We start from the raw sequence: 27,178 nt of genomic DNA on the forward strand, positions 1-27,178 counted from the left end.
TATATTGGAGTAAATTCAATTAGAGCTGACAAGTTATCGGCTATTGTTTCCAGGAAATTAAACAAAAAAGAAGCTTTCGTTTCTGGACGGTTTTTACGTCTCTGCAGTAGCAGTTTAATAGTTTTATTTGATGACATTCATTTCAGTCCGATATTTTTAAAGGTAAAAAGTATGAAAACTGTTCAGATGTTCTTTGAAGACTGCGTGGCACCAAGTTAAAGTGCATTTAATTAAATCAGACTTTCAACGTGTCAGAGGTTTTTTTTTTCTTTCTTTCTAGTGTCGGTGAAGTTGTGTAGTGTTGTGTTGTGCTGTGTAAAAAGGTAAACTTACGACTTGTATAAAATGCGAAAAAGTCTCTAAATTAACTTGAGTATTTTTGAGCAAAAATTTCTCTTGGGGGCTGGAAGGGTTATGTGATCGGTAAGCGAGGGAGTTATGCATGTGCGCGTGTCACACCAATCACGGTGCGGGTTGTATCAAAGAGCGAATCAAATTGCCTGTTAGAAAATAAGATGGTATCTACATTAATCTGGAAACGTGTCAGATTACTGTAGTTTGTCCAGTCAAACATTTTATGGCTTACTATATATTTAGCTATCTTACCATGACCGATGTAACATCGCAACCAAAAAAACTTGTCAAATTAACCAAATCATTACTCTACCATGAATGTTTCTATCTCCAAAACTTCACAGAAAAAAAATAACTCTTGCCTAAGTTTTGAATTGGTCGTAAGTGTTCTTAGTTTTGCAATACGAACCACTTAGATCATCACTGTGTTTCCTCAATAGGAAGCTCGGGCTAGTTCAGTGACAACTATTCATCACGTGGTCTTGGATGAAGGAAGGAACAGTGATTGGTTCCCTGAACAGTCTGAATTTCGCAATACGGAGCGCTAACCGCTTACGAATTAGTTTCGGCGGATTGCTTTTTCAACTGAAACATTCAATATAATAAAATGACACATTCCTAATTGCTATTAAGTGGAAATCATTTTTGGGTTATTTTTTTGGGAAAAAAAAATACCTCTTAGTCGGCCTGTCGGGGTATGTCATGATGGACGGGTCAATGGATGAGTGAGTGAGTGAGTGAGTGGGTGAGTGAGTGAGTGAGTGAGTGAGTGAGTGGGTGGGTGGGTGGGTGAGTGAGTGAGTGAGAGATGTATGTATGTCACACCAATCAGATTGGATCTGCCATAAGCAGCCAATTAAATTTCTTGTTTTAAAGGTAAATGGTATGTGAGAAGATTTGATCTCGATGCAGTTCAGAGCGGCCATATTTATTCTATAAAAGAGGAGGAAGTATTCATATATTGGGCTTACTTCGACATTTTTTGTGGGTTAGGCTAAAGATTTTGTGGGCGGGGTTGATAATCATCTGCAACTAAATAATCAGTCAAAGAAACATAGTGTTTGCATATAACTACGAGCATGTGATGAAGGGTGAGCTTTTCCCATCAGATAAGTGTAATTTTTGAATTGAGTCTACTACTAGGTTTAAGATGTGAATGAAAAACAAGATGATGTGGTTTCTATGATAGGATCAATTGTATTTTAGGGGGGACGGAATGCACTACTGGGAATGTGAAGAGGTTGTGACCAGGTTCAAATCGTTTGCGTGTTTTATTGAAACCTAAATATTGCTGCAGAGTTCGCAATGAGTGTTCCGGGCGTGTCGTTAATTTCAGCATCCATTGATAAGTTTCAATGTGAAAAGCAAAGAGACTACGATTAATTTGGTCAACCGAACTAAAAGATCTAATTCTGTGACGATTTTACAATTATAATGGTTCTTGTTTACTACTGGAATGAGAAGATACGTTTTAATGAAACTAAATCTTTTCTCTTGAATGTTATCAAGGTTTTCGCTTATTCACATGAATAACCAACACGAATTGTAGTTGAAGAAAAAGGAATTTTTTTTTTATTCAAGATAACTTAAGTGAGGTATATGAAGCCTTGAGCGTTTTATTGTATTAAACACAAGGACTGAACGAGATGAGCCTTGATACTTGAAACAGTTCCTGAGTTAGTAGTATGCAAATGGCACGAAATATTTTTGTTTTAGTTAGAAAGGTAACTTGATACTTTTGTTTTTCACAAGGAGTAAATTCAATTAGAGGTCACGAATCGTCGCTTCTAGTTCTTAGGACATGTGTTAGAGGAGACGAGACTATTTAGATTTGAAACAGTTCTAACGTTTACAACAGTAAGTGCAGGTGACGACTGTTTTGTTCTTGTTGCATGCGAATATAACGAGATGTTTTCATTTTTTAGTTACAAAGGGTAATTCGACACTCTTGTTTCTTACAAGGGAGTAAATTCAATTAGAGCTGACGAATCGTCACCACTCTTTCCCACAAGATGATTGGTATCTTTAGTTACAAATGGTAACTTAACACTTTTGTTTTTTTATATTGGAGTAAATTCATTTCTGGACGGTTTTTACGTCTCTGCAGTAGCAGTTTATTTTTTTTCTGATGGGCATTTTATGACATTCTTTTCAGTCCGATATTTTTAGAGGTAAAAAGTATCAAAACTTCTCAAATGTTCTTTGAAAACTGCGTGGCACCAAGTTAAAGTGCAGTTTAATTAAATCAGACTTTCAATGTGTCAGAGAGGCTTTTTTCTCTTTCTTTCTATTTTCGGTGAAGTAGTGTTGTTGCGTTGTGTTGTGTAAAAAGGGTAACCTCACGACTTGTATAAAATGCGAAAAGTTCTCTTAACTTGAGTATTTTTGACCAAAAATTCCTCTTGGGGGTTGGAAGAGCTATGTGATCGGTAAGTGAGGGAGTTATGCATGTGCACGTGTCTCACCAATCACAGCGTGGGTTGTATCAAAGAAAGAATCAAATAATAGCCTGTTAGAAAATAAGATGGTATCTACATTAATCTGGAGACGTGTCAGATTGCTGTAGTTTGTTCAACCAAAAATTTTATGGTTTACTATTTAGTTATCTTACCATTGCCGATGTAACATCGTGTGTACATCATAAATTCCCAGTTTCTTTCTTGCTGTACATCGCAACCAAAAAAACTTGTCAAATTAACCAAATCATTACTGTAAACAGTTTCATGAATGCTCCTATCTCCGACACTTTTAGTTCACAAACAAAATAATTCTTGCACGCCTCTCGTGCCTATGTTATGGGTTTTGATATTGATATTATCTAATTTGAACTGGTTTTGTGGAATATCAAAACTTAAAAACACTACGATCATTGCTGGAAACAGAATAAGACCGTGTTATTGCATGACGATGTTATAGCGGAGTTTCGGCGGCCCGAAGGGCCGCCAAGCGGAGCCCCATACTCATATAGGAAAGAAAAGGAAACCCATGAGTTGATTTTCTCATGGCTAGCGGTATTGCCGGTATTGCCATATTGTTGATTTTCATCATGGCTAGCGGTATTGCTCGTGGACGCGTACGCACGACAGCGACGACGACGACGACTGAGTCGCGCAACATGGCGGCCATACTCCACATAATAGGTTGACAGAGACGTACCTTCGTCCGTACGCACCCTCCATGTAAATCAATGTGAAATGTCACTCTACAACAACCTAGTTCCCAAGGCTTTTCCTTTAGAGATCAGGAGGGGAAGGGTTAGAGCATACATCTTTGATATTGGGTATCTATGTTATATTCAATTTATACCTGTCAAAACAAGGCATGCACTGACCAGTATCACTTGACCATATCGCAGGCTCGTTTTTAGAGCTCATTGAGGTCACGTGTTTTTTTAAGTTGACCACTGCCCAGGTACAGGTTTTCAATTGGATCCCAGGCTCAAGCAAGGTTAAATTGTTGTAATCAGGAGCTCTGCTTTTAGGCTTTGCTAACTCTATATATTACTTAAATCGGTTGTTGTTATAAAATGAGTTGGAAAAATTATCCAGAATCAAAACCAATCTGCCGTTTTTGCAGACTGCATGATGTTTAGCTGTCTGGCTGGGAACAGTTCCATGTAGTTCTAATAAACAAAGTCACTGATCGATTGTTAAAATCAGATCTCATAAAGTAGGCTTAATATCACATTTCCTAAGGTAAACCAAATTCGTAAAATGTTTTCTTTTTCGCTGTATATCACAACCAGACAAACTTGTTGCATTAACCTTATCATAATTGTCAAGAGTCCACTGAGTGCTGCTACCTCCAGGGGCTTTTTATTCACAAAAAAAGAACTCTTGTATTGACACGCTTGCACACTAACACACTAAATTAAAAACAAAATTGGAAATATGGAGTCTCCGTGTTAATTTCTCTTACACGTAAAAGTAACTCAAACGTTGATTGTTAATGCAATTCTTACAATCGCAAAATACCATGCAGATAACTGAGGCAGTACCACTTGCATTTATTTCCATTTTTTTTGTTGACCTTTCAGCTGCAACATTTTATGAGTTTCTGACCAAAGAATCTTAGGTATATTATTGGCCGTGTAAAATTATGATTTGCAACAATCTGGATTAGGAAAGACCTCATTCAAATTGTTTTTCTGATCATAAATCACTTCTGCAACATCAGTCTGCTTATCAAAATTCAGGTACAATCATTTAACGTCACCTTGATAGGGAAAAACTGCATTCAAATCTTATTTCAACACACAGTTACAGTAATATATACAACTACAAAACTAGTTTCGTCCATGACCTCTTAATTTGGTCTCCATAACAGATTTAAATCCAAGGTGACCTCATGTAACCATGCATGAAATATAAACCTTGATACCACAAGTTAAACTATAACTAATTTGCATTTTTTTTTTTCAGTCTACTTATTTATTTATTTATTTATTTATTTATTTATTTATTTACTGGTTTATTTCTATCTTGTTATTATTGTTTCTATCTGGTTATATTATTGTCGGTTATTATTTGGTATCAAGTTATATTTTTCGTGCATGGTTACATGAAGTCATCCAAAATTCAAATCTTTACTGGTGACCACCTGAAGAGGTCACAGACAAAACAAGTCTTGAAGTCGCATATACTATGTAACTATGTATCAAAGGAAAATTCAAATGAAGCTTTTCCCAATTCAAGATGCTGTTCAGTAATCATACTTTCTTGCTTTACAAGTAGAACTTTGTGAAGGAGGCTATTACGCATGGTTTATATGCCCCAACAACAAGGCAATGCTTGGTTTAAGTGAGTGGCAAAATCGTCCAGAGGGGCGAAGCCATATTTTTCTATGTTAGTTTTCTTCCTTAATTAATGACTAGAGCAGGGCTTGATTGATGATTGCCGTAATTCTCATCACTGGTTTGATTGATAAGGGACTGGCACTGTAAGGAGAAACCAGTGGTTGAACACTTGGCCATCTCAGTCACATTTGTCCAACTGTATAAATGCCACATGCTCAACAACCATTTTTTGAAAAAATGTACTTGTTCCTTCAATCACTGATCTCCATTGCTTTCCAATTCTAACAGTTTGGAAGTGATTACATCTACTGCATTTAGTGTTGGTGAGTTAGGAAACAAGTCAATAACAGCTTGGCGTCTTCTAAGGATTGCGTTAGACTGGGGTCCAGTGGAATAGAACCTACAAAGAAGGAAAAAACTATTTTTTCAAGAGCTGAAAGCAAGATATAGCTAGAAGACTCTCCTCTGCGAAAACTCACTGATTTCAATGTCAAATTGAACACATCACATCAGTGAGAATTGTCTGCAATTTGCAATGACCCCTTGTGATAAGCTTGACACAACAAAGAATCCGGCAAATGAGACCTTTGCATTTCCAAACAATATACTTCCCTGCTTGTTTTTTTTTAACACTAATATAGACAAGTGTAATAAATGGTGAAAAGACCATTTTCCATGAAACATGATCTTGATTGCCCTTTACCCCTCTATCCCCCTTCCTGTGTAGTCACTGATGTTAGTAAGTACTTTTACCTAATAATGGAGCATTGCAGCTCTTTGCCAAAGCTTCACCTCCTCCTTTTGAAACAAATTTGTACATTTCTAAAGGAAAGAAAGTGAAATATTATTTCATACTATGAACTAGATGAAGGTACACTATAACAGTCAAAAATACAACAAGTCATAGTGTATTAAATATTCTTTTTAAATCATAAAAAGGAAAAGCCTCCTCCACACATGCATTTTGCATGGACTTGTCTGGCAATGTTTCCTCTATCCCAGATACTGTAGGTGTGCAGTGAAAAGACTTAAAACCCTGACCCTATTTAGGGATGAAGCAAAAGAAACTGATACCCTGTTTAAGGCCCAATCCAAGAAAAATGACATCCAATTCAAGGAAAAAACAAAAACTATGAATGGCACCAACAGGTCAACTGTATTTCACTTCTGTGACACTGGAAGTTTAAAAGCATCAAGTGTAGAACTTATTTTCTGTTTAGCCGGGCATTTACGCATTGCAATATTAGCGGACACAATTTAGGTAGGTAACCTGTCTAAGGATCACACCGTGAGCGCAATTAATGTCAACAGGGGCAAAAATGATACCCTATTTTAAGGATTGAGAACCTCAAAAGCTATATCCTATCCCATGACACAAACCTATATAGCCCATATATGGGAGTACCACTTTCAGTGTTTCCTGCAAAGAGCATCTGTATTAGGAGGCTAACACTTACATTACAAATGAGGACAGACAAATTCACTCATGTTCTCCACCACTCTAGGATTGGGATTTTAGTTTTCTTGCAGAATGTTAGTTCTCTCCTGACGTCAGACACTGCCACACCCTGAGAAACAACAGGAATGTCATTGAAAAATCCATCAATATATTACATACTAGTTCATTCTGGTAAATTTCTTGCAAATCTTTTATTAAGCAATTGAAGATGGACAGTTATCCCATGCCCAGGAACAACTGCTGATATTTTTCTTTCATTGAGAACAAAAGGGAAAAAATGAGGGTTAAAAGTTCAGAACTGGAGACCAATTTTGCCAATCAACTGATACTAAACTAATCTTAGGTTTCGGCCAAACAATCATTAGGCTCGATTTCACCTGAATTGATTGACTATTAAAAGGCTAGTAAATGTCTTAGAAGTGAAAAGCTGGCCTTTCCTCAATGCTCTTACGGCTAAATTAACAATGTATTAGTCACAACAGACACATATTAAGCGAGTGTAAACTTTCTGAAATCAAAATAAGCCTTCCTAATAATTGACAGCATTTAATTATAGAATGGTTATTATAAAATAATATACTTTAATATGCATACCTGAGGAGTAGTGACCAAAATTGCTCCATCTGGATTGTAATGTCGCAGATTTTCTACTAACTGTAATCATTTATGTACTCATCAGATGTTCCTGGATTGAACAAAACCAATCTTAGAACAGAGCAATAATGATAGGATTACACTGCATACTGTAAAATGAATGTGCATGATTTTACTATCAACAAAGTTAAGAGTATATCTGCTCTGACTCCAACTCCAGTCTCGCAGTATGGAGTATTGTATTCCCTTAAATGTCCTTAATGGGGAGCTGGCCTACTGGTGGATATCCCCTCATATCCCTGTATTTTTGCAGTTCAGGTTGGCCAGCAACTTGTTAGTACTCATTTCTCCTCCTATGTGATGGAAGGCATTGCCAGTCAAGTCTCTCACCTAAAAATGCAGTACAAAGACCCATGAACGGGCTTTGAATCCAGATCTATTGATCTACAGTGTACGACATTAACCACTGGGCCACTGTACCTAACACAACAGTACATCACAAGCCTCTGAAAATAACATTTCACACAGTCGTCATACCTGGAGATGTATCAATAAGCTGGTAATCCAGGTCACCCCAACATACATCTGATAGAAACTGCTTGATCATTGCTAAAAAAACAAACAAACCGGTAACTGTCACTTGAGAACTCAAGAAAGTCTATGGGAACATCAAAATGTTTGTAACACTTTACAGAATTTGCTCCATTTTAGAAATCATTAATAAAAGTGCATTGCAGACAGTGGTGCTCTGGCCTGGAACAAAGTTGTTTTAAAATAGTAGTAAAACATTTTGCTGATTTCAAACATTTTCCTTTCATTCAAAAGCCCAGAAAAGCCACAGTATTTTCGAAAGAATTTGCATAACTTTGTACAAATAGTTACACTGTGGATCCAGTGGTGACCAGCTGGGGGTGTCACATAAAATTTTTTTTGAAGACATGATTGATCATCGCAGTTATGCACACAACTTAAGCAGTTGTGAAATTAAAGCCTGAAAAAAAAAATCAGGCCTGAATGGGATTTGAACCCATGATGTCTGCAATACCAGTGCAGTGCTCTACCAACTGAGCTATTTAATTGTATTTTGAGAAATTTTGTAATATATATCAACTAGACATAATACTGCCGCCAAAAAAGAAAATTAAGTATTGTTTGCTCAATATCAACAAAGCCTAATAATAGCTACCTGAAGTTTCCTACATTTTAAACTAAGGTAATTAAATTGTGCATTTCACAAAAAATTACTCAATATGTGGTGGCATAGCTCCTTGAAGTGATTTCAGTAGTCAGTTTCATTGATGATGAGACACTCAGATCTAGCTTTGATTAACAAGCTTGAACAGGTCAAGGTAAGTCAAAAAATATGTAAGTGAAGAGTATAAATGAATAAATACCATTTTTCTTAGGTCCTCTCCACACAACGGCATCATCTCTTATTTAATAACAAGAAACCAATTGACATAACAGCCAGTCGTTGGTCCTTGTCTGTGTAAACTGGAACCAAACTAAAAAGAAAGGTTCAGGTGATCTTTAGAAAATACTTACAGTAAACACCCTTGGCAAAAAACATAGGCAAGTTATGATGTCAATAACATATCAGCTGATCTTATAAAAAAAAAATTAGAAAGTGAAGTATGTACATGAAAAGTATGATAATTAAAACACACGTCTGATACATTTATACTGCAGGTAATCTAAATTCTACGAAATAAAAAACTTCCCAAGATCAAGCAAGTTCACCCACAAAAGTTCCAAAGAAGTGGGGTACTGGTCCCTGACAGACCAGCATTCCATGCAGGAGAAGCCGCAACACTTCAAATCAGTTTCTTGCCATCAAACTGGATATAAGGAATTCTCCTGTAATGAGCCACTAAAGGTCATAGACACTCTTTCACTGTTACACATCAAACACAAGTGTGAGAGTTGATACAGTATATATGCATGATTTAGTTAATATTGGCTCCCACGGAATGGCTTCAGAAGATGATCCTTTATATTATGACTTACCCAGCAGAACACTGCTGTATATCTTTTCCCTCTACATTCATCATCCTTGGAATACTTGGTCCACATATGTCAACATCCAGTATGCCAAGCTGGAAGATAAAGAGATAACACAAAGATTAGCCATTTATTGTGATCAAGGTAGTATGGCAGCCTGTAACAATACATTCTTGAAGACACTTCTTTGCTACCAGAGGCAGATCCACAGATTTTCACTGTGGTGACTCTGGGGTAAGGGGGAGAAAGACAGAAGGTGCTGGGGGGAAGGCAAAGTGAACATTTTTTAATCCAAGACAGGATTTTTCCCTAAGTGTCACCAGTTCACACATCATGTGGCCAATACTATAAATCTTCTGATAACAAATCTCGCTCCCAAACGTAAAACACGAAAACAAGACCTGTCCCAAACGTAGAAAATCATCCAATAAAGCTTCCCCCCTTGCAACCCCTCCCACTGCATATGAATCAATGACTTAAGGACATTCGCCCTAATTGTTTCTGCACGTCCTTACTGTGTGCGCAAATTCACACATCATGTTATGCATGAGAGCACACACTAAGTAATAAAATGAATAGCCTGCGTGGACCCTTTCCCTCCCCTTCTACGGCCTGTCATGCAGGCTATAAAATGAACAATGATAGGGCAGAAGGCTATTGCCATAGCTTTGGCTGGGTTTAATGATCTTGGATGTTTGGCGACCCCTACTTTTCTTTCCAGAAACAGACTTTATTAACAAATATCTCCACATTGTCCAAAAATGAACAAAAAATGAATGTGGGAAGTTAAAAAAAATTTAAGATTTCTGTCCACGGGATATCGAATCCTGCCATCTTGTGGCTGCCAGGTCCATGAAACTATGGTCGCTAAATGCGAACTTGTTCATTAAGGAACCTCGCCAGTTGAGTAAATTCACTTAATAGGTCCCCTAAAGGTGATTCCTCGCATTTGCATCATGCATCCTTACTGCGCATAATTTATGGCGTCAGTTAGCGCATGCTCGTGCACACGCATCTTGAAAACATGATGGATTTGCCTTGATACTGAGTTCCCTCAGTTGAAAAATGGCTATAGCTCACTAACGAGCACGGGAACCCCACCTTTTTTTCCAGTCATTGTAATCAACTAATCATAAGCTTTGCATGAGAAAAGACTGAACTAATTTCTATCACTGAAAATTGAATAAATAAAGAAAATAGCAGATACACTGTGGTCTTTTCTATTTTGCAGTTTGGTAACCATATCAAGAAATTTGGTTTATTTTTTTAAATCTAGGATTTAGCTTTCTGTCTGAATCGAACTTAAAATGATTATTTGTGTCTGACGCAATGTATTGACTGTAGTTTAATGCGTGTTCTCGTGAGTCTGGACTCACAAAGATTTTACTATTACTGGGAATGTGTTCTTATAACAAGCATTGAATAATGCCAAAATGGGGCATTTTCAATGCTTCGCTGCTCCTTAATGAGCATGGGCACCCCCCCATTTTTATTTCAAAATTAAAGTTCTCATATGATAAATATTCAGTAGACAAAGTTTGAAAAAAATTCTATTGTCACTTTTATTTCAGAGGAATTACCTTAAACAACATTTGGCAGAGAACATTTCACTTCAAAGATCTAATTGCAATATTTTGGGCTTACAGACATTGTGGCGTTATTCGCTAACGAAGCCCGATTATTTCAGATTTCGGGTGTTCTTCTGGGGATGTTCTCTCCAAAACGAAGTCGGTGACGCCCCATTTTTTTACATTTCGCGCGACCGTCCTTAATACGGGTAAATGTAGAAATGTAAACCATAAGTCGACAGAACGCAAAGATTTCAGCTTACCTTCTTTCCTTTGTCGTAGAGGTTCCATGCTATCTGTGTCGTAAACAGTACTTTTACCAACTCCTCCTTTACCAGACAAAACAAGAATCACGTGCTTGATAGATTTTAACACTTCTTCAAGAGTTTGCTCCGACTGACCTGAAATTTACGAACAAAAAGCACATTGTATAAGTGAGAATTACTCGGACTCTGGAGAGAGAAGACAATTCTAACAACGTCGCTAAGCATGCAAATAATATATTAAGCCTTTCCGTGTAGGAGGCTGGAGTTTCATTCGAAAAAAATAACAAAAAAGGACTTATACTTCTGCTTACATGTAGTCTTACTTTAAAGAAAAAATAATGTATACACCCTTAATGCAAACAGCATTTTTTTAAGTAACACATTCGTTGCACGACAGTACTGACCGTCCGCCATCTTGAATTTGAGATGGAAACTGCTGGTCATCCTCGCGTACAGTCGGCTCAAGAAGCTTTCCCGCTGCTCTGTAGGCCCGCTCTGTAGCTGAAAAAAAAGGTCATCCTGGGACACCAAGGGGCAGTTAGTCGACGCGACATTTTCGGACGACGCGATATTTTCGGGCGAGAGTTTACATCAAGACGTAAAATTTCGCCCGAAAACATCGCGTCGTCCCGACTAACTGCCCCTGGGTTTCCGAGGTGGCCTGAAATGTCAGTCATCTTCCACCATCCAGCCTAATCGCCCGTGGATTAAGCTGAGGGTGGGAGATGACTGACATTTCAGGCTACTGAAAGATATGTTCAAAACCCCAAATGAAATCAGGGACCGCGAGGGAGGAGGAAGGGCTTTAGCCCTACCACTTGCTTGCTTGTGTTGAGTTTTTTGGGCTCCAGTCCATATGACATGGATAATGTACGAATTTTGCTACTGGAAAGTAACAAAACGGCGGAACGGTGACCCCTTCTGGAATAACTATATCCCACGGGTCATTTAAATTTTTTCGGTATAAACACAAGCCTTAGGGGCGTGTGTATATCGAGAGAATACAAGTGTCTCGTGGGATATTCCGTGGTATACCACTCGAAAGCGACAGACAGTGCTCGACTTGCCGAAATAGTCGGATTACCGAAGAAGTTCGAAAAAGTACGAATTTTCTAGAGGTTACCGAAGGCCACCGAAGATGCTGTATTTGCCGAATTAGTCGGATTTCCGAAGATGCTCTTCTTTGGCAGTAAATCGATTTTCCGAACCAGTCGGATTTCCGAAGCTATTCGTCCGCACATACTTCCAGAGCTCGACTTGCGGAATATTGGATTTCCGAAGATTTTCGACACTGTTCGTTTTATTTGCCGAATTAGTCGAATCTCCGAAGATTGTCTTCTTTGGGAGTACTCGATTTTTCCGAATTACTCGGATTTTCGCATAGGTTACCGAAGATGTTCTCTTTGCCGAATTAGTCGGATTTCCAAAGATTGCCTTCTTCGACAATGTTCGATATTCCATATATGTCGTATTTCCGAAGATATTCTGCACATGCTTTGACAGTGCTCGATTTGTCGAATTAGTCGAATTTCCGAAGATGTTCAACAGTGTTCGATTTTCCCGGAGGTTATCAAAGATTACTGAAGATGATGCTCTTCAGTTTACGCCTAACCAGTAGGCGGATTTCCAAAGGTTAACTTCTTCGACAGTGCTCGATTTACCGAAGGTTACCCAAGATGTCCGAAGTTTTCCGAAGGTCACAAAAGATCGAACGAGTAAATAATGAATGATACCGTGAGTGAGTTCCTGTCTTCATTTCCAGTTCTGCAATGCGTTTAGGCACACTTCGAAAGATGCAAACACCCATGACAAGGCTTCGATTGAGTCTGGAATAAACGTGGCCTAAGCCCAACCAAAAGTTAGAAATAGTCATAGAGAGCTTTTTTCACGCATGCCAAGACTCTACAGCCCTAAATTGCTTGACATAGCCACACACAGGCCTATATAGCTCTACATAACAATACATTTTCATACAATTGAGCTGATATAGCCCTACGGAGAGCCCTACATCTTCCTGATAGTAACACAAAATCCTTAGTAAACTCATATAACCATATATAACCAAACTTTAAGCTTGATTAACATTCCAGATAAAACTTTAAAGTACAATATCATTCAAACCTGCTTACAAAGTCCTACAGAACCATACATAATTAGATATTCCCCATTGTTTTACATAGTCCAACCTAGAATTACATATAGGTTATTGACTAAGCGTAAGGTCAAGAGGGCTGGATATTAGCCAAGTTCTTTGTTCGTTGAGGCTAGGAAATCGCACAAGCTTCGTCGTAGAGAACATCGCAAGGACGCAGCAAGCAACTTTTTTCTGCCTTATGTAATTTACAACAAGTCGATAAACTGTTTAGAAACAACAAAAGAAAATAATTAGTAACTTAACTACAACCCCACAAATTTTAGCGTAACTTCAGCACTATCCATAAATTTTCTTTTCATGAAGAAGTTCTTCTCATTCTCGATTAACCCAATAACTGAATATTTCTTCTTCATGCAGAAAATAGAAAGACAACGTGCAAACGCTGCCTAAGTACACTTGTCCACTTTGATGTAAAAAAGACTCCAAACCAGTCTTTATCCATGGCATGCATTGGGTGAAGCATTAATAATTCAACATACAAACTACTCCTGACCTTATCAGTGCTTCTAGAGGTAAAAAATGTAATATCAGTTCAATAGCCAATGGCATTGTTGTTGTATAGGAACATTAATTGCTTAAAGCTCAAAAAGTTAAACAGGAAATAGATGTTCATCTGCTCCATTCGAGGGTGATCATACAATCGCATATAGTGTCCACATTTCTTCCTTCCTCCAAGTTACTGATAACAACCGACTAGCCCTCGAAAAACCCGGATCAAGTGTTTATTAATTCTTTTAGACTTTTGACTGCAGAAAACAAAAAAACAAAAAACAAAAAACAGAAACGACAGCCTGCAAACCCAGCTTGAAATACAGACACAGACCTCGGGGGGTCCATATGAGGACATATGAAGTCAGAAGCGCTGAGGCAGTACAGGCCCGGTCAGAAATCAACCACCCTATTCCGACACTCCATCCAGACTCATGCTTCCGGTGGATTGTCGCATGGTACTCATGATACCTGCGTGCTGTGTCCAACAGGATAGGTTTCCAACTTGCGAGCACGGAATGACTAGTCGACCTCTCGACTGCTACCACCCCTCTGGACGTGAAAGTAAAACAAGCACTAAGAGGAGCGCACGAAACTCTCCACCCAGCTTAGGAATGCGTGATTGCCTTCTGCGATCATTCCGATTTCAAAATGGACGTTTTATTAGCTTGTTCTAGCACTGATCTCGGATTTTTCTAAGAAACCGGAGTCGTTACCTGTGTCCTTATTTACTTATCCTATCATTACCAGAATTGTCCTCAGCCGGGTTGCTCTCAGGACTGAAATAATTTTCCGCATTCCATCTTACTGGATTTTTCTAAGAAACAAGTCGTTACCTCTATCCTTAATAACTTATCCTATCGTTACCAAAATTTTCCATAGTCGGGTTGCTCTCATGAAAGACTTTGCCGCTTTCCATCCCACAGTCCGAGCCATTTCTCCGGCCAGAAATCACTTGAGTTTTTCCACAGTATGGATCCTTATAAGCCACAACTGAACCAGGCTGATGATCAGTAGACTGCCGCGGTTGCGACACCGATATGCATGTCATGTACGTACTGCACAGTAATCAGCGCTTCAAGGACTAATCTAGAGAAAAGTAGGTATTTAGATTAGTAATTCACAAAGGAAAACTACGTTTAAACGTTTTATAATTACATGCTGTCTTCGGTCTCTTCGTGTCTTATCACAAAGAGTTTTTTATGAAAATTGAAGCTTATTTACGAAGAGTGTAAGGGTAAATATATGTGTATATGTGCGAGAGTCGCCTTCTTGGATAAAGTAACTGCTTTCCATACACTCGGTTTCTAACTCAAGCATTTTAATATAATTTTCAGATCATTGTTCCACGGTACTGGTGTTGAAGCTTTTCTAGGAAAATTAAACAACGAGTTTTTGCTGGTATTCTGAATTGTTGTGGAGCCCGAAAGTCACTGAGAGTTACTTTCTTAACTAAGAGACTGCTTAGTCTTTGAAATATCATATGACCAAAAAATCTTCAGAAATGCCATTAGAATAAAGTTCAATCTATTTGCTGATTATATAGAATGAGAAATTCTTACTTACCATTAAGAAGGCTTTTTCCACTGCCCTGCCTCTCTTATCTGTCTCCGCATACTTCAACATAGTGACTGTATCTAAATGTCTCACCGGTGAAGAAGGAATTAACGCTGATTGCATCGTTCAGCATCGATTATTCTGTTTGTCGGTTGCTACTAAAGATTACTACAGTACAGTTCTGAAATGTCCCAAGTGGTGAGCACCACAGAGCCCAGCGTTGCTTGAATCAAACCGTTAGAAGGAATGTTGCCACCTTGTGAAGCGAACTTTCCGTCTCAAAGCTTCAAGAAACTCAGGTTCACGTGAAATGAAATGCTCAATGTTTAAATAAAACTCGCTGTATCCTTTTAAAGCTACGCTCGCATTGCTAAAAGTCAGCAAACCTGACGCGAAGTGGATACAGCTCAAACTGAACTAAACATCGGTTGAGAAATTTAAAATGAAATTTGGCTAAGGTGCGCATGGACAAAGGAAACTGCGTCGTTAAGTTTGAAGTTCATTATTAAATGTGTGAATTTCTCGCGCATAGCAAGGAATTAATAATAAGTTTTGTAACGTATCAAATCAGTGCGTTTAAGTTTTCATTGCATCATTTACATAACAGGCAAAGTATTACTTCAGAGACCACTGATTGCCTCTTAATTCCCTTGGCGTTAGTTTCTAACCATACTGGTACATTTTTCATCTCGCTTTTGACCGCATTACGTTATGTTGACTTTAAAAGCGCGGGAAAACGGGGCTTTGGATCCGTGGCGTTGCCACAAGTGTTAGACTCACGTGGTCGCGTAGGAAGATACCGCGAAGCCACGAAATCAAATCGCTCTACATTCGGCCAAAGGGATTTGATGGATCACGAAACAAGGAGACAGACACTTTCTTAACTACGATTAAGCGGTTAAATCTGATTTGAATATTGAAACCATTAACAATTTGAGAACCCTGCCTTCCAACGGGTTTTCCAAAAGACTATTTTAAGACACGAGGTACATAAATATAATTTTTAATGCCATGATCCAAGCAAAATACGATCAATCATAATCAATGGGTGATCAAACACTCCCTTAACGCTTTCCTCCTATCCGCAGAAATCGACGGACGTTTCCGACTTGACCATCCGTTCGGATGTCATAACACCGAAGTTCATGGTCCTTTGTTGATTATTCTGTCATTCAAGAGTCGTTATCCTTCGGTTTCGGAGAGTACTAAGAGGGCCGAAAACCTCTCAATGCATAATTGTCAAACCCCCAAAAACTATTTTTTTACTTAGAATACGATACTCTATAACATTTCAGAAATATCAACAATACTGTAAATCTTAAAAGAATAGGCTTTGTCAATAATTTAACTATAAAACATTGCGATAAGACAGAAGTTAACACCATCACGGTTAGAAACTCTAAAAACTGTAAAAAACTCTAAAAAGCGACGACGTTTCGACGTTTACTCAACGTCATTTTCAAGTCAAAATGAATAAGAAAACGTTATTTGAATATAAATGTACAAAACAAATCCTTAGAGACTTCAATAAAACACTATTAAACTTGAAAATGGCGTTGAGTAAACGTCGAAACGTCGATGTCGCTTTTCAGAGTTTTTTACAGTTTTTAGAGTTCTTAACCGTGATGGTTTTAACTTTTGTCTTATCGCAATGTTTTATAGTTAAATTACTGTAAATCTTGCATATGAATACACGAGTTGCGTTCAGAGGGTGCGCACGTTTGATTATTTTTGTTTCCTTGTAATTTAAACTAACTCCATATTTATTTATTGTTCGAGATAATTTGCCCGCGTAGGACAAACTTAAAGCTAGTACCTGAGCCTTCGCTCCCTTAACCCAGCGGTCGAGACAAGAACCCATGTCATAGTATCAAGGTCACAAAGTCAATGTGAACTCATTAACGCTAAAATTGGCAGAATATCCTTCTTAGATTGAGAAAAATTGAAACTTAACTAACTGGAGATAATATAATAGGGAGCTTAGGCAAACCACGGCGACGACGTCAACGAGAACATCGTAACCAAACAAACTTGTTGGATTAACCTTCTCATAACTGTTAAGAGTCCACTGAGTGTTGCTACCTCCAGGGGCTTCTAATTCCCAAAAAATAACTCTTGCACGCCTCGCGTGCCTATGTTTAAATCATGTGGAGTATATATGAAATAATTCATATTTGAACTGCGGTTGTAGATGAAAGTGAAGAATGATCATCGCAGTAAATTTTCCAATTTAAGCAGTTGGAAAGAAGAAGCCTTTCTGCGACCGGGCAGTTTCTTGCGCAATTATCTAGTGTTCGTGCTACAGTCGTATTTGTTCGGAACAACTACGATGTCATCTTCGTACAGTGCTCGTCATGACTGAAGACACGAGGTGCTTTACAGAAAGAAACTTTCTATTTTCCTTGTTTGCCCGCTTTAACTTAGTCCAGCTCGATCTTACAATTTCTCTTATTCACCGTATGAAATAAATGAAACAATCGGTCTAAAAACCTTTAGAAAAGTATAAAAGGATGTTAGCTGGTAAAAGAATCCAGCTAAGAAGAAGTATGCAATAACTGTGGCTGATCACTATAGGACCTATAGTTGAAAGGAAACCTTAACTACTGAAAAATCGGCCAAGGGAGGATTTTAAAACAAGCTACCCTGAAACCCAGTTTGATCTCACATTGTCCTCTAGGCTCGTTATGAAGTCGAGCTTTCACAGAGACAGGATTTAATTTAACATAATCTACTCATGGTAATGTCATTAAGCTGTAAAAGCCCGAGCTCTTTTTCTAAAGATTTGAGTAAAGAATGTCGGGTGGATATGTTTTGCTTCAGTTTGAAATTAAAGGCAGTCGAATTTCATGGACTTGCTGTTTCATGTACTGTTCAAGGCAGCACTAAATAAGAGGTCGGCACATGCAAAAGTTTCAAATAACAATGGTTTAAATGTCACGGGTATAAAAGGCCTCGTTTCTTTTAAGATGTCGCACATGTCTGAAAAAAACTTTCAATAAATCCAACTTGAAGAGGTTTGTGTCTTTATTTGCAGCTTAGAGGAAGCTTACCGCAAATCGAGTTCGAGACAAGTTCTAGGCAAAAGCTTTTGAATCGTGTACTGATATAGATCATCCTAGCTTCGGAACAAAAAAACAGTAACGGTGATTTATTTCAGTGTATAGAACTCTTTTACTATATGAACCTGGGATGTCAATCAAATGGAACAATGTTCTTGTGAGGGATCGGTGGTCAGGTGTCATGGTCCCGTCTATTGTTCCCGTTAATAAAACGGCTCTTCTCGTTAGCTGCCAAGCATCAATACTTACGTTCGTCAACTGTATTTCCCATAGTCTAACAGGGAGGCACATCACAGAAGAACCAAGTGTGTTTTGACATGTGAATCAGGGTTCGTTTACTCGCGGGAGATTTTAATTTCCGGCCTCATTGTGTGGAAACCCGTTTGAAGATCCAATCCCACGGGAAGGCATTTCAATGGCTTAATTATCGCCTTATGCCCATCATGGGTACTGGTGATATTCTATTCGCTAATCTTTTTAATTGCGTGAAACTTCAGTTATAGGTCATTGAGAATATTGTATTTACTTTATGGGCAGCTGTATGCCATACGATGTTTACACACCTTGGAAATACAGAATCGGCGAATAAGCCTCGATCGCCGTAAAATGCAACCTCCCATTTCATACCTTCATTGAAAATTCCTTTAATAATCTCCAAACCCCTTTCTCAGCCAATGAAAGCCCTCTGAATTACCTCTGCCTGTACGCTATTCCACCGCTAACGACGTTGTCGTCTATTAATTTGTCGGCCTCAAACCGCTTTTGTTGACATATCATTTGCACCGGCGAGACGCCTTGTCTTCGCCTTGTTATTTTGTGTTCATTCTTCAATGAAATAACTTCGGCACTTTTAACAATCAATTCTTGTCGCCTGGAATAACGCAATGAAAGTGCATCTTTACTGCTTTGAAGCAGTTATAACGCGTGATATTAGCTACCAAAAATGTCTTCAGCATGCCGACTTTTGTACTTACTTGAAGTTTAAGCCTTCGTATCAACGCTGATATTTCCGTCACATCCGTGCCCACATAGCCACTTATTTACCTTTGGGCTTTCGTGAAGAAATAAACTTGGGACACAAAGAAGCAAAGTCGTTATTATAATCGCTAATGGTCGCTTTTATTTTCTCAAAATCAAGAGGTATCTTGCAGTAAGACGATAATCGATGGCTACAGTGCTGCTCTGATGCAAGGTTACTATGCTAGGTTTGAGATAAGTGTGACAAATTTGGCTCGCCAAGGGGCAATAGAGGGATGGCAAACAATTCGATAACTTGAAAGTGATTGGAAAATCAAAGATTTGAAATGTCACAGTGGAAACGTTCGTATTTCTTTATTGAACTCGCTTAGCTGTGAATTGCGTAAACCTAACGAAAAGAATCATAGTTCTCACATTAATTCAGTAATCTGGTAATTTTTCTTTCAGTTCTAAGGGGAACTGATTGTAGTGAAAAAAAACCTTGTCGCATGCAATTGACAGGAAATAGATTTATTACTAAGCAGCTAACCCAAACTTCAACTATTTGTTTAAAGATGTTGAAAAACGTTTAATAAACTGGTGGTCGGACTTTCCAGTCTATATGGGAGCTGTATTTGTAAACTGCTTCACGAGCTGACAATAAAAACGACGTGGTGTGCACTTATTTCATAATTAAAAACCTCGCCGAAGTGGCAGGCAGCAACAAAAAATTAAAATGGCAGTCAGGTAAAACAAGTCATGTCCTCGAAAATAGAAAAACGTGTAGCTTACTTCAAGAAAAATCAATAAACCAGGCTTATAAAGGGTATGCGGCGAGTGCTGAACAACTCGTTAAAGCCGACAAATTTAATTGAGAAGAGCTCTTGGCAGTTCAAAAAAATGTAGCAGCTCGAAAAAATTGCGAAACAAATTTCTACGGAAAGCATAAATTTAGAAACGCGTTTGTTGTATAACTAATTAAGACCTGCGATGGCACACTTCAAGTGCGTAATATGTTGGAAATTAATTTCTAGGATCGTGAAAACAAAACAAATGTCTCTAGTCAATATTCCGCAGTCTTTCAAGCTAAAGAAAAAGACTATGAAAAGGAGAACGCAATTTAAATTGCTGTTTGTAAAGGATATGAGCTAGTTCCTGCCTAAAAGTGACATGGCTGTCCAATTTCCCCTTGCAATCGTTTGTATAGTTTATCGTGACAAAAAGGCTCTTGAATTCTAAGCCCACTCGAAATAAAGCTGGTATCTGCGTGTTATCTTATGAAGCGAAATGCACCTTGTAAATTCATGGCATCTAAATATGCATTTCTGAGGTTCAATTATTTGGCAAGTTTTTATTTGGACAGAATAGATCTCGGACGAGTTAACAATGAACCAGAAGTGTGACCTTAGAGGAAACGGCGTAAGAAAAAATTTCGCTAGTCAGAAAGGAAAGCTGATAAAGTTGGTAACAGTCATCTTTCACTTCCGAAAACAACTTGCCTTAAGCTAAGTATCTTAAGTTATGCCCACCTTTTGATGTTACGAGTACATGACATTTCTAACATTTTTAACCAATGTAAATGGGTTAGAGAGGGAAGTTAGAATACAGTAAATTTAATTTGCAACGGAAAACTGAGCTGATCAATATGGGCTGTAGTAAAAATAAAATAAAGATTATCTCTAGATGTTTTAAAAAATTCACGGCTTGGACGGCTTGACGAATCACAAGACTGTGCAACACGGCAAATTAAGTCGGTAATTTTATCTCTCGCTTTCCCTCTCAAAGGTAGCAAACGTTTCATATATTACATTGAATAAAAAAGATATGACATGTATTTCATGATAACTAAATAGGTTGAAAATCAACTATTCACATATAACCTCATGTTTAGCAGTATTGGTTGCAATGGAAAGTTTATGCAAGACCGTCTTTTTGTGGTTAAGTTATGGTGCAAACAGCTTTCTGCCGCGGGCAGAAACCCGCGGGTCGGAGTAGTGTTTCCATATTTTTTAAAGAAAGAAAAAAAAAAACGAGCAAAACATTTTAGTCAAGGCATAAATCCTCATCATGGAAAGAGAATTATAGATGCATAATAAATCTTTGTTCATCTGTATACTGAGGAAGAAGGATTTGTTTGAAGGCCATAGATACTTACAAAACACGTTTGTATATGGTTTTTTTTTTACTTTTTTTTGTCTCTTTTTTTTACACCATCATGCAGAATGTTAAGTGTTTACATTTAATGCCGCAAAACCACATCGCATCAAAGTAATCCAGCTCCTTCGTTGGTTTTTATTTTTCAGCTTAACACCGCTTTGCAGCTGCCGAAAACGATTATTTACAAACCCTTCGCCTTGATGTGGTCTTCAAATCTCGCTTAAGCAACTATCGCCGCTGATTCAACCTCTCTTTTATGGAACTCCCGTTCGCCCCCACCTTTAATATCAACACATGCCTCCGAGAGACGTTGACATTACTATGTTCCCGCACTCCTCGACTTTCAATTTCAAACTCTTTATTAAAAATTAAATTAAAAGTTTAAACAGCCGCCTCCCAGCTGGACCGGTGAGACAACCAGTGCGGTCGCCATCAAACGACGAGATAGGACAGTTTAGGTGTCTTTCTACACAGTGAATAGTGCTTTACCAGATGAAAAAAAAATCTTAATTGCTAAATATCCTAGTTGGGCTCAATAGAGATAGCTGCTAACAGACAACAAAAGAGACAAGTTATTCTGTGTTTTGAAATAAAAGATCTCTGTTTCTTTCCCTAATATGCAGACACTATTTTCTTACAAAAAGGGCGTGAAGCAATAATATACAACAGGTATCCCACAAATTGTACAACATTGGATACCGTCCATTGGGTTTTGCAATAAAGAGAAAAAAATCAAATCAAACACATAATGAGTAATCGAATATATATTCTTTGAAACACATACAACATTATTTCTTCGTAAAGGACTAGGAAGTAAAAGACATAAGTGAGCAGTATGATCTATACGAAATTCGTGGATCAGTGTTGCCCCGTGGACGAAAGGTAAACAATGTGTGTATTTGTAAAAAGCGGTTAACTCGTTACCGAATTTCCTAAACTGTGCAGTGTTTAACTAATTGCACCATCAAAACGATGGTGTTGACTAACAAGCATCTAAACTTTGTCTACAAAGGTCTAACGATTTAAAAGGAGAGCAAGTTTTTGTAGAATACTTCTTGTATAATATAACAAGGAATTCACTAATTTCGTAATATACAGAAAGTGGTTTTCAAGAACCCTCCCTTTGCGTCGAGTTAACGTACTTTATATCCTCATATTAAATCATGAAAAACAAAATAATCTAGAGCTGAGTGGAAAGAAATACCAGATGAAATCTTCTCTCCAATTATAGAACCAATGGAATAACAGTTGTGAAGACAAATGATATGCTGTTCAACAAAAGTCTTCAATTCATTTTTTAATGGTGTTACTTAAAACCACGCAAAGTAGAAACAGAGAATTTTCCTCGTTTAGCTCCTACTTCAACGTTGTTACCTTACTAGTTATCGAGCTAAACTCACATGTAAGCTTTCCTTAAATTATCTCAGAAACTGAGAGACACGAAAAGCTTTTTTCTGCCCAAATGTACCTCTGAATGGATAAAGTAAAATTCGCTTATTGCCCTTCCTGAAGGGCAATGAGTTAGGATCCAAGCTATGAACATAAGCGTGTCTTTTATTTTATGCCTAAAATATTTCTTAACTTAGCTTCGATAATAATACTTCGAACTGAGAAAAAAAAAACAAATCAGTCTTATAAGATTCATAAATCCACAAAGCCAACAACAACTTCTTGTAGAAATGCCAACGTAAAGTGCACTAAAAGATTCATTACTTCAAACTTCACGTACAAATAAAACGCCAAGTGTGTCATTGGAGTTCTTCGCGACAGTTCTTAAGTTCTCGTGATCTCCCGTTTATTTTGACCTCCATTTGAGAATACTGTTCATCTTTTCAGAAACAGCGTGAGTTTGGTAACAGGCTTTTATGTCCCTATAGAGGTTAAAACAATGCGGCTTATTATAGTACCTACTGTTTTAAACAGAAACGCGACCTGATATGGTGTTTTATTTAGCATGTCAGAATGTGTTTGTAGTTTGTTGACTCTGTAGCTGTAAAACGATTTAATGAAAGTAAAAGGCCCTGAGCCTGCCGACTGGTCGAAACTAGTTATCTTCATCAGTCAAAAAAAAAATCAATATAGTTATTAACGTTCTGAATTTGAATCAAACTAGTTAAACGTGATTTTTTTTTTCCCCTTTTGTTTGCGGGTGTTGCCGCGGTTGCCCGCGGCACGTTGAACATTTGCGCAACTTTTACATGCTGGCCAAATACTGAAGTATTACTTCTTAGTTGCCACGTGTTTTAACACTTGGGTTCAATGTAATGCCGCTTTCTTCACACAAAATTTACACTGTTAAATTTACTGATGCTTATCTGAGCCGATCATCCCAAAGTTTGGCCACTGAGTAAAGTTCGGTACCAATTGAATGTCTCTTCTGCCTTTGTTGTTGGTTTGGAAAGAATCTGATTTCCGTTATTTTTGTAGCACTCCATCATTCCTTCAATAACTGAGATTGAATTGTCATTAACTAAATGACTGAGCATAATAAAACAGCTTTTTGGTTTTCGAATTGGGACATAGTATATTCTGCTTTCCTTTTCTCTTCGTTTTGCCATTTCAAAGTCTCTAAAACGCTGAACAAAAAACTGCTGAGGCCAAAACTGTACAAGTCGATGTGTTTACTAACTACGTTCCACGAAATGTATAGTACTTTGTTGCATTTTGGTTCCTGTACTTTACAAAAACGTTAAAAAATAATTATAACCGAAAAATCGACTTCCGTTTAGCGATTACTTTAAGGATTCGTTCTTGCGTCTACTTAAGACATTAAGCTACCCACAAAGTCAAAGTTAAGTAATCACGAAGTACTTTAGAAGTGTCTTCACCAATTAAACTAACAATTTCAACGATGTTTTGATCAGTAATAAATTTGATAATGTCTCGCAATTTATCTCCTGTAGTTTGGATTATAGTGTCCCTATTTCTCTACTATACCTTGATATGTCCCTTTCTGGGGCAAGCCCGCTTAAGTTACGAGAACCCAAGGCGGCGGGGTGCGCTGTTCATTGTCACGAGTGAAAATCGGTTTGTCTTGCCGCGTGCCACGGGTACATCCTACTACAGTATGGTACTGGAGCAATGCGGCCAGCCGCCGAAGAAGAACCGTACCAATTAAGATGCGAGAAATCGAAATTGGGCCGCAACGGCATGTATGGGGCATCCAAACTCCTGTAGGGCACAAATCCATCGCATGATTGAGGGCGGAAGCTCTGGTAAATGACACTATGAGGGTTGTGATCCGTGTGTGTTGGTTTAGCGTGAGAGCTGTGTGTGATTTCTTCGTTGCTTGCGCTGGGTTCGGCGTGAGGTAGCAATGTTTCCGTGGGGAAGGAAGGCCTCGTGTCATTTATGGGGAAGTGGTATCTGCTATCGAAAAACCCCGCTGTGTCGTGAGGGTAGAAGCTAAACTGGAACGGTGTTCCATGCAGAAGCTTGTTCCTTTTGTTTGTTTTATCACGTTTTCTCGGTTGGTATTTGTAATCAGGATAAAGTTGTTTGTGTTCTTCCTTCAAACGCTTGGCCTCCTCAAAGTAATTCGCTTTCTCTTCCTCCGACAACTTCTGCCATTCCAAGCCGAGCTTTCTGCTGATATCGAAGTTGTGCATTTGCGGGTTTTCGTTGGCAATGACTCTTCTCCTCTTCTTAGACCATAGAATGAAGGCGTTTAGTGGCCTCTTAATCTTCTCTGAGGTCTTTGAGTTGTCTGTGGAGGAACTCGAATCGTTCGCGTTCATCTTGCGGACAAGGCAGTTGCAATTGTCGAGTCGACCTGTTGTTCTATTCAAACCGGCCTAACTGTCTGACACCTTCAATCATTAGCCGGTCAAATCTATCCGCGTTCAGTGCGCACTCGCAAGTTGCTGCGTGCGAACAATTAAGAGGGAAGCGCGCAGTTCTGTGATAGCAAAACACTAAATATAGAGCCCAGAATGCACGTGTTAATTATCTGGACCTCAAAAGATACAATATTGCTTGATATAGTCCATAAATCCTCCCACACAAAGTAATTAAAGCTCTTTGAATAAACTAACTGTTTTGTTATTGCTGGTTTTATTGGTGATACATTCTTTGTCTTTCAGGACAAGTTAATTTCAATACAGAGAAATGAGGGCCTTACTGTCCAAATGTAAACAAACAAATACCCTTTTGCAAGGCGTGATTGATATTTTTATAGACTTCTTCTGTAAAACTGAACTCATTGTGTGCTCTGTTTACAAATCTCTGAATCGCACTGTGAACATAAATCGGTACAAGTTTAATATGTTTGGAAATTAGCATTTTTCATCTCGGAACGCGCGCTATTAGCAACTTTTGTCTAAAGAAAACCAAACATCACCAGGAAAAAGAACGCGATAATTCCACCCGTTTGTGTTATTAGGTGCTCGTCAAGACCTTAAACAACATTTTGTTTAATTTTTGCAAAAGTAAACTCGAGCTTTTTTTGTACTAATTTTGGTTCGGGATCTCTTGAGATAAACCGTCTTTAAACATACCGTTTATTACAAATCTGCCGATCACATTTTCCGACTTGTTATAGTATTAACAGACTGTTCTGTGTTTGAGAGCTGGCCTCTATTTACCGATTTGTCAAATCGGTTGACAACATTTGGAAGGGTCAGAAATAAATGAAGACTAAATTTTGTTTTAACCGTGGGAAGAATTTGCGGATTACGCCGTGAACCCATTTTGCAACCTGCCAGCTCCGCTTACTTCTCAAAAGGCCGACAAGTGTTATAAGCCGACACGATATCGGTTTTGTAAAGCCAGGTTGTCATTTAAAAGGACTTCAAAAAATGCCGAAAACACAAAAGATTAGCAGTTTTACTTTGTACATATCCCGCTAATACGACTCTGTTAGCGCCGTTTTATTTGAAACGAGTTTTATTACAATATAAACATGTGACGATTGCCTTTGCAAGCTACGCTTAGCCGCGAACGACAAAGGTGAATGCAACCTGAAATTGTGACCCGCGGTTATGAAAAACCTTTCTTATCTCATTTGCATTACTTTGCAGTCAAGAAAGAAGTGTTCATTTCTTTTTCGTCGCAGTGTAAACTAACAAACAAAACATAAATTTCACTATGTGTTCCCTCTGTACACAAACAGGTCATGTCGCAAGCAACTTTAAGGCCACAGACGGTTGAAAAAAAAAACAGGAATGTAGTGGGTCGATTATATCTAACAGTATTCGTTCGCAAAGACAAAACGGTAAAGTTTGACTTTGTAATTTCTCTTTCTAAACGTTAACTATATTTTAATTGGCTGCAATTCGTCAAAGATTTTAGCAATAATTATAAAGAAAGCATAAACCGGCACTTTTGTTTATTTTACTTTTAATTTATTTCTCCTGAGAAATTAAGACGCTATCGGACAAGATTTTAATAACTGCTGCTTGTTGTAACACTTAATCTATGCAAAAGAACGAACTAGAAAAGGAGTTTCAACGAAATGGGCTTGGAGATTTGATAATTCTATTAATGCTTGCGAATGCCCCGTTCACTTTTTAAGTCAATTGTCCCTGCGAGCTCAACACCGATCCGTACTTTGATCCGTTGTGTTCATAGATTAAGCGGCGAACTCGTCAACTTTCTAGCAGTTTCCCGGTTTGTATCACACAAGGGAGAATATGGTAATGAGCCGAGCTGCTCAAACAAAAGCACATCAGGATCTTAAACAATAATCACCGACTTGACACATCAGTTGTGCAATAGTACTATAATGCACATTTACGTGTTCGAAAACAGTGTTGTAAAGAAGCTTAAC

General features: G+C 38.2%; 1 protein-coding gene and 1 pseudogene across 2 annotated transcripts; both read right to left on the reverse strand.

The window, feature by feature from the left end:
• Positions 1–4,147: 4,147 nt before the first annotated feature.
• On the reverse strand, positions 4,148–11,755 carry LOC149117558 (cytosolic Fe-S cluster assembly factor NUBP2 homolog; annotated as a pseudogene). Its single transcript, XR_016203822.1, has 9 exons — positions 11,442–11,755; positions 11,035–11,172; positions 9,210–9,298; positions 8,597–8,707; positions 7,740–7,811; positions 7,203–7,293; positions 6,601–6,717; positions 5,903–5,971; positions 4,148–5,549 (listed from the first exon to the last, which is right to left on the reverse strand). The product of XR_016203822.1 is annotated as a cytosolic Fe-S cluster assembly factor NUBP2 homolog (transcript).
• A 9,997-nt stretch (positions 11,756–21,752) lies between these two features.
• Positions 21,753–25,424, reverse strand: LOC110040446 (uncharacterized). Its single transcript, XM_020745688.2, has one exon. The coding sequence runs from the start codon at positions 25,146–25,148 to the stop codon at positions 24,423–24,425; it is 726 nt and encodes a 241-aa protein (XP_020601347.1). The 5' UTR covers positions 25,149–25,424; the 3' UTR covers positions 21,753–24,422.
• Between the last annotated feature and the right edge of the window lie 1,754 nt (positions 25,425–27,178).

The sequence above is a fragment of the Orbicella faveolata genome, unplaced genomic scaffold (genome assembly GCF_042242905.1).
Source record: "Orbicella faveolata isolate gen_17 unplaced genomic scaffold, um_ofav_v1 contig_12, whole genome shotgun sequence".
In the NCBI taxonomy this organism is placed as follows: Eukaryota; Metazoa; Cnidaria; class Anthozoa; order Scleractinia; family Merulinidae; genus Orbicella; species Orbicella faveolata.

Excerpts from the sequence above, each read along its gene's own strand:
- LOC110040446 (XM_020745688.2), bottom strand. The coding sequence starts at position 25,148 with ATGAACGCGAACGATTCGAGTTCCTCCACAGACAACTCAAAGACCTCA.